The sequence below is a fragment of the Solanum tuberosum genome, unplaced genomic scaffold, assembly GCF_000226075.1.
Source record: "Solanum tuberosum cultivar DM 1-3 516 R44 unplaced genomic scaffold, SolTub_3.0 scf00046, whole genome shotgun sequence".
Lineage (NCBI taxonomy): Eukaryota > Viridiplantae > Streptophyta > Magnoliopsida > Solanales > Solanaceae > Solanum > Solanum tuberosum.
The window spans coordinates 1090188-1098868 of NW_006238971.1; the positions used below are offsets into that span (position 1 = coordinate 1090188).

Genomic DNA, 8681 nt, shown 5'->3' on the forward strand with positions numbered 1-8681 from the left:
ACCGGACCGGGATCGGAACCGGGACTAACCGGACCGGGACCGGAACCGGGACTAACCGGACCGGGACGGACCGGTAAATCCCGATTTCTGTCCCGTTACCCCTCCCGGATCGGAACAATTCCGGATTTAACCGGTACTATCCGGAACCGAGACGGAACCGGTAACGGACCGAAACGGACCGGAACCGGTATCGGTACCTCCCGGTTCCGTTGCCAGTCATACTCTAGAGGTATTCATTGACGACTTTTCAGTGGTAGGTGATATCTTTGATGACTGTTTGCTCAACCTTAGTAGGGCTTTACAGAGATGTAAGGAGGCCAATCTAGTGCTGAATTGGGAGAAGTGCCATTTCGTGGTCAAGGAAGGCATAGTCCTTGGTCATAAGGTGTCACAAAAGGGATTAGAGGCCGACAAGGCCAAAATTGTGGTGATGAAAATTTGCCTCCGCCTATTTGTGTGAAGCGTGTTCGAATCTTCTTAGGACATGCCAAATTCTATAGGCATTTCATCAAGGACTTCTCAAAAATTGCACACCCCTTGTGCAAGCTTTTGGAAAAGGAGGTGAAATTTTCTTTTGATGAGGCATGTCTCAAAGCCTTCGAATGCCTGAAGGAGAAGTTGATTTTTGCCCCAGTGATCATTGGCCTAGATTGGGCTGAACCATTTGAGGTAATGTGTGATGCTAGTGGTACTGCTCTAGGAGTGGTGTTAGGGAAAAAGCGCAACAAGATATTTCATCTGATCTATTATGCTAGCAAGTCACTAAATGGAGCATAGTGAAACTGCACAGTCACTGAACATGAGCTACTGGTTGTGGTGTATGCTTTCAAGAAATTCAGAGCTTACTTGTTGGGTACTAGAGTAATAGTCCACACGGATTATGCAGCTCTGAGATACCTCATGGCAAAGAAAGATGCCAAACCAAGGTTGATCAAATCGGCGTTGCTATTTCAGGAGTTTGATTTTGAGGTTAAGTATAGGAGAGGTTGTGAAAACTAGGTGGCTAATCACCTGTCTAGGTTGGAGGCTGAAAATAAAGAGGAACTTGAGCTCGAAATCAATGATTCATTCCTGGATGAGCATGTATTAGACGCTACTCTTGATCTTATTCCTTGGTTTGCTGATTTTGCTAACTTTCTTGTTAGTGACTTGATGCCTGAGGGGCTGACATTTCAGTAAAAGAAGAGGTTCCTACATGATGTGGGTAAATATTTTTTGGATGAACATTATTTGTACAGGGTGTGTGCTAATAATATCATTAGGCGATGCATCCCTAAAGCTGAAATGTTGCACATTCTAGAGGCATGTCACTCTTCTCTAGTAGGTGGCCATCATGGAGGCGCTCGGACAACTCACAAGTTACTTCAGTGTGGGTACTACTAGCCTAAAATTCATCAGGATGCGATGGACATAATAAGGAGTTGTGTTGTGTGCCAGCGGCAAGGAGCCAGCTCACGACGCCACGAGTTACCCATGACACCTATTCTGGAGGTGGAGCTATATGATGTGTTGGGAGTTGATTTCATGGGCCTATTTGTGAGCTCCTATGGGAAGAAGTATATATTGGTGGCAGTGGACTATGTATCCAAATGGGTTGAGGCAGTTGTTTTTCCTAAGAATGATGGCAAGAGTGTTGCTGGCTTTTTGAAGAAAAATATCTTCTTAAGGTTTGGCACACCCAGATCCATTATCAGTGATGGCGGTTCCCATTTTTGCAACAAGGTATTCAGCGCGCTTCTGGCCAAATATGGGGTTAAACAGCACAATGTGGCAACACCTTATCACCCACAGACTAGTGGCCAAGTGGAGGTGTCCAATAGAGAAATAAAGGCAATTCTGGCTAAAATAGTGAATGCCAACAGGACAGATTGGGCACGAAAGTTAGATGATGCTCTATGGGCATATCAGACAGCTTTCAAGACGTCTATTGGTGTGTCTCCATATCAATTGGTGTTTGGAAAGGCATGTTATTTGCCGATTGAGCTTGAGCACAAGGCACTCTGGGCTTTGAAGAAGCTGAATCTTATTTGGGGTGAAACAACAAACTTGTGATTGGATCAGATTAATGATACAGGTGAGTTCCGTTTGAGAGTGTATGAGAGGTCTGCACTATACAAGGAGAGGATGAAGTTGTATCATGATAAGCATATTGAGAAGAGAACCTTCACCCCTGGTGATTTAGTGTTACTTTTTAACTCTAGACTTCGTCTGTTTCCGGGGAAGTTGAGATCCAAATGGTCTGGCCCTTTTAAAATGACCCAGGTGTTCCTGTCGGGTGCTATTGAGCTTGATGATGAAAAAGGTGAGAGGCTCAAGGCCAATGTCCAGCGAATCAAGGCATACTTAGGTGTCATGAAGATGTGAAAATAGTAGAGGAATGTAAGCTTGATGAAGTCTGAGTAATCAAGTAACCTGCGTCGCGCCGCGATGTTAAATTGTACGATGCTTGGGAAGCAACCCAAGATTGTAATTGTAATAGGTAGTTTCATTTTTCTTTGTTTTATAGAGTCACTATGTGTTGATGCGTGCAGGAAGGATTTGGACTAAGAATTGAAGAACTGGAAAGGAAGCCCTTCACGAGCAGTCCTACGGACCGTGGTGCGCAACTTCATGGCCCATGGCAAGCACCTACAGGATATGAAGGTTACTGGAAATTGGTTCACGGACGGTCCGTCAGACTTTGTACGGACCATCTAGCCTCTCGTGAACGTCAGGTAAGTGTTGCTTTGCTAAGTTATGTTCACGAACCCCTATACGAACCATGTTGCCCGTCACGGGCAACTTCATGGTCCGTCGTCCCTAACCCGGAAGGTCTAAAAACCGACCCGACCCACGCGTTTTAAAGGATTATGATGCGATGTATTTAGTTCTTTTCAAGTGCCAAGGGTGAAATATCTCACATTCTCTCTTCCATAACGGTTACACACAGTATATAAAAAAGAGAAGGGGTTTTCAACATCCATTAATTCCATAATTCTTCCTAAATTTGAAACCCTAATCTCTTGTGTCAAGAACTTCAAGTCAGAATTCATCTTACTCTTTTTGGGTGAAATTTCCCTTACTTCCAAGTAAGTCACTTCATAACTTGTTATAAGTTTGATCTTGTCTAAAAACAAGTTAGATTTGCTTCGCTTTAGTCGAGTTTAACATGATTATGTGATGAACTATCTTGGTTGGTATTGCATTATTTGGGTTAGTGTGAATTGGGTAAATTTGATGATTCTATTGTGGGTATTATGAGGGTATGTGCGTATTGGATGAATATTAATTCTTGTTGGCATTTTGTTTGATGAAAGTTAGTGGTGTTAGTAGTCACGTTGTAAACACAAAAGCTAAAACTGTAGCACAGGAAGAGGCATGTGCAGTAGGAAAAGATGAAGAGATCACCACCGATGACACTATGGTGCAATATTTGAACATCCATGAAGTTGATCCTGTAGCGAGACAACAACTGATTGACTGTTTCCGCTCTATGTGGACTGTGGAAAGGTGCGAGGACTGCTTTAATAATGGGATTGTCAACAAGTCTAGCGGCTTCAAGAATAGACAGATCATGCCTGAGACCAGAGTGGAAGAGGCTGATATCAAAGCATTCCCTAATATTTATCGGATATTTCAGTTTCATCAGTTTGACTGGATGAACAATGCACCTGGAGAATATTCTAGCCACCTGACCAGAGAGTTTTATTCGTCTTATGCAGCCACACTGATGAATTTTGTTGCGACACGGAGACAACTAAACGGGGGAAGAAAGACATTACCAGTACTTGGGGTCCACTCAACTCAATTTTGGTTCGGGGTAAATCTACAAATTTAACCAATTTCTTCAACCCATTAAAATACCATTTTTGAGTCCTAATTTCGTATCAATTACAGCCCAACTTCAGCTAGCCCCTACTCTTAATTCCAGAAAACCCCGACCCCGCCCACTCATATTTCAGCAAAGAAACCCAAAAGCTTCCAACAATACAAAAGCAAGCGACGCCAACAGCAACATTCCCAAACGACGCTCAACGTTCACTAGCAATGTTCATCTCCAAATTGTGTCAGCATGGCATTGCAATTGCAACATTTGCAACAATAATGGAGCAGTGAGGTCAGTACACATCGTCAAGAAGGAGAGATACTGTGTCGATTCAGCAAATTCAAACGATGTTCGAATACAAAGTGAAGCAAACGACACAACGCAATTGCGCCTCACTCGCGTTGAAATCATAGCGAGTTCACAGAAGTCACATGTCGTGTATCGTCTTCCCCAACGTCTCAATAGTTTAATTCGTACAGGTTTTCAGTAGAGCTGGCTGCGAAATTCATCCTTGTCATGCAAGATTGCTCCACGTCAATGGACAAGGATGCTCGAGTTGATTAAGTCATTCACCTCGTCACTTCACTCACCCGATTTTTTTGATTTTGGAATCGAGATGGGATATTCTTATCCTTGAAGGGGAATTTCGAAGGATAATTAAAAATTTGGCCCTCATTCTTATTAAGTTTTCACCCTTTTCCCCCAAAAAATCAACCCTAATTCATCCTCTATATATAGCCCATTTCCCTTCTTTGTAAGGGTTGGTTGATACGCTCAAATTACACCTCCCTAAAGAAGCATAAGCGATCGTTATCAAGTAAAGAACCCAACTTGTAGGTTGGGGTCGATCCCACGAGGAAACTGGTTTAGACTTAACTTTAACTTAAACCTATATTCGTTTAGTCAAAGTACTTTTGGAAACAAGTAATAAAAAGGGGGGATTTGTGAAACAAATTGTAAGAATTCAGTAAGTAATAAGTAAACAAAAGTCAATTTTTGTTGTTATCAAGATGAGAAAATTAACTAGGGTATACGTGTTCACCACAAGCTCATAACTCAGTAATCCTAGTAATAGAAATCATGTCCTAGTGTATTACATGCAAAGTGATAAGTTAGGTATCTCTAAATCCTTGATCCGGCATCTAGAGAATTTCACCCCGCACCTTGGTCCGGCTACGTGTGTATAATTTACTAACCCTTACCTTTACCTCATATTAGACATCATAATCGATGTTTGGCTTAGTTATTACTTCGCACCAATCGACACTAGCCTATTAGATAGTATCACACTAAATCTATGTTGATAATTCTTTTCTTGTTGATTACCTCCTTGGTCCGGCAAGTAGCAACAAGGCAAGTTCTAACGCGTGCACTCGTTAAAAAAACTTTTGAACGAAAGAATTGTCAATGCATGTAAAACACTATTCAAGAATTGCTTATTTACTATTCATACTTTGTTAATCACTCATGGATCCCACAACCCTAGTTGTGGAGTTTAGTTACCCATAATCATATGAACACAATTCATTGTTTTAGATGAAAGAATTATGAACTTACGTAAGTTGAGAAAAATAAACCCAGAAATTCAACTCAAATTTCAAACCAAATCTTCAAAACGAACCTTCGGAAATCAAGAATTGCTCGGGTAGAAAATTAGTTCCCAAGTCACAAAGTAAAACAAAAGTAATAAAGTCTAACCCCCCAAAAACGAGGTTTACATGCCCTATTTATAGAAAAACAAGTCCTAAATTAAAAGGGAAACAAATTAAGGAAAGTGTGTTCAGGCACGCGTCTTCATTCCACGAGACCGACTCACGGACCGTCAATGGATCTACAGTCCGTAAGTCCCTTCCGTCAGCCAATAATTAGAAAATATTTCAGTCTCCAAAAATCAGCTTCTCTGAAGCAAACGACGGACTTGCAATACGGACCGTAGATCGATCTACGGTCCATCAATCCCCTTCCGTAGCTCCACACTTGGAATCTTCAAAAATCAGGTACTGGAGCCCTCGTAGTATCAATCTACGGATCAACAGTACGGTCCGTAGATCAATCTACGGACCGTCAATGGCCACCATGGTTCCACACTCTGTCAGATTTCCCTGATTTGCCTTTCATACCTTGCCTGCTGATCTACGGCCATCACCTACAGAGTGTCACTGGACCTACGGTCTGTAGATCACCTTCGTAGATGCCCTTTCTGCAGTTATTTTAGCTGTCCCTTCACTTCCGCGCCTGAACGTCTTTCCTGCAAAATATGATGAAAACACATAAAAACCAATCCAACAAGGCCCTACACACACAACTTGTAAGTGAAATGTATTAGAAATACCGTAAACTCACGGTATATCAACACCCTCAACTTAAATTCGTTGTTTGTCCTCACGCGACGCACTAAGACTCTAAACGACACTTGTATAAAAGCAAGCATTTCACACAAGCAATCACATGGCTTTCTACCCACTCTCTTTGTGGGTACAAAATTTGTTCTCTTGGACTCGATAAGCTAATTCATGCAGATCAAACCATGACAACGATTGACCAACCAACACACAACATACACTGTTTCACTATCACCAAGGTACCAACTCTCTGATAATGTACTAAGTGCCCTTACTTCAAACGAAATCCCTTTTCCTTCGCACAATGACTTATGAATTTTAGTACAAGGATTCATTCAACACTCACACTCAGAAATACCTTCAAGTATAGTTAGTGCTCAGTACCATAAGCTTGCCCTTATTTTCACTGCTTAGACTCTCCAAACTAGACTCTAGGATCACTATAGGACTTTCTTGGCTTGTAACGTAGGCTCAGGGTCAGGTGTGGTACATTTGGGTACTTCTTAGTGACTTTCTACCCTCCTTGACATTACACTAGGCTTTCAACCTCTTTTGCCCTATTTTTGCCATCCTACCGTTTTACCTTTCTTTCCCTTGACGGATGTGACTTTAGACTTTGTAGCTCTTTTACTTTATTTTATTTTCTTTATCTTTCAACAAGTCACATCCTTTCCTCTCTTTTTCAACATCAAACTCTTTTCATACCCATTTTTCTTTCGGTTTCCTCTTTCATAGCCACCCTCAACTTAGGCTTTTGGCCTAGGTCGAGGTGCACATGTCCAAGGAGGGACCGGGGCCAACATAGTCGATTATAGGAAGGTGAGTTCGAGGTTTAGAAAGAAATGGTATTATTTTAGGCTCAAAGTATTTGGATCAAAGAGAGCATTTCTTTCATTTGGTCGGATCCTTCTTCTAGGCAATTTGCGGACTTATCAGAACAATGGCCTATGATCACTTCCTAACCTCTAGATTGAATTGTCTTAGCAGGACTAACCGGGCAAGTTCTAGTTTTGCACAAAAACTGTTTGAACACTCAACTATTCTCACACACTCTTGCACATAGTTTCATTATTAGATTATCAGATTACCTAGTTCAAGTTTCAGCTTAAGTCATGCCATCAAGTTGATTCATTATCATGGCATACATAGAGCCAACACATTCAGCTAATCGTAGCCTACAAATTCTAGCACACATCACAAAATCTGACGGGTATCATTTTTTTAAGCCATCATGCTTCTTTCTATTTCATGCTTCTACACATATGATCCTAACACTTCAACATAAATCAAACAGTCTCTTGGGGAAAAAGAACACAGGCAAGAAAAACCCCACCGAGAGGATCTATAAGTTGGGTTACTCAGACTTCACCCTATCACTCACAATCCATTTACCCCACCCCCAACAAAAATAGATGTGATTGTCCCCAATGCATACAAAAGCAGAAAAAGAAAGTGGATTGGGTGAAGCAAACCTGTGGCGCATATCACCGGTAAAGCATCAACAAGCGGGTGGGTCCGGTTTCCTAGAGCCTACTGGAACAATAGTTGGGTCACCCTTAGTAGTGCCAACATCATCCATCATAGCACCCTCAGTAGTGCTCTCTATCACTCTCACCACACCAGCAGTGGTGCTCACAACGTCCCTCACAACAAGCGGGACCTCTATAACTGGGGTTAAACTCGATGCCCCTGTAATACTCTCACGCACCCTCCGCTGGCGCAACTCTTCATCTAAAATCGAAGCCTTCCTAGCCTCCTTCTCCTGCCTACGTTGTCTCTTTTAAGCTTTTTCCTCCTCAGTGCGACTAGAATAGTGCCACTTACCTTTGGTATGTGTAGGCGCAGACTCCTCCTCGACGGTCCCACTGAATAAAGTATCCAGCACCGTGTCATCAGCCAGTGCAGTAGGTGCAGCCTGAGGTTCAACTGTAGGGGTGTCCAGAATGGCATCGACGTCGGCCCGGAGACTGGCTAATTCGGCCTGAAAAAAAAGATAGATCTATGGCCGGGGCTGGTCGCTCGAGGACTCGCAATTCAAAAGCATCTAGACGCTTATTAACGGCCTGGACCTTCCGGTCCATCATGCCCTCCATCCTTTGCTCCATTCTGGCCTCGGACTCGGCTATAGACTTTTGCATCCAAGGCTGGATGTGATGCATCAATGTGGCCATTTGAGCCTCTAATTTCTGTACTCTGGCCAACGGGACAACAGTAGCTCCTAACTGTGGTGTGGACCGGGCTGAAGTAGGAGCCATGCTAGGTGCCTGGGAAGAGGAGGCCGGGACAGTATCAGAGTGATCTGGTATAATGGGGCCACCGCCATGTGCCTGCCCCACCGTGTCTGCAAGATCTGCGCCTAAGGGAGGTACCTCAACTTGGGGATCTCTGCGAGGTGCCGCCACATTTGTCTCATCTCGGATGAGGCCTATATCCAAATCCCATGTAGGGTGGATCAACCTATCACAATGCTAGATCGGCACTCCAGAGTCCCTGCACAATTGGAAAATCAAACATGGAAAGGGGTAAGTAGTGGA

At 42.9% G+C, this 8681-nt stretch overlaps 1 protein-coding gene across 1 annotated transcript in view; it reads left to right on the top strand.

Annotated features, from left to right (window-relative positions):
- Nucleotides 1–1179, top strand: part of LOC107059897 (uncharacterized) — a 5354-nt gene extending 4175 nt beyond the window's left edge. Inside the window, exons 2-4 of the mRNA XM_015306981.1 lie at nt 501–688; nt 791–926; nt 1020–1179. Of these exons, the coding sequence (XP_015162467.1) occupies nt 501–688; nt 791–926; nt 1020–1179 (484 nt within the window). The remainder of the gene's footprint in view (nt 1–500; nt 689–790; nt 927–1019) is intronic.
- Nucleotides 1180–8681: the final 7502 nt, after the last annotated feature.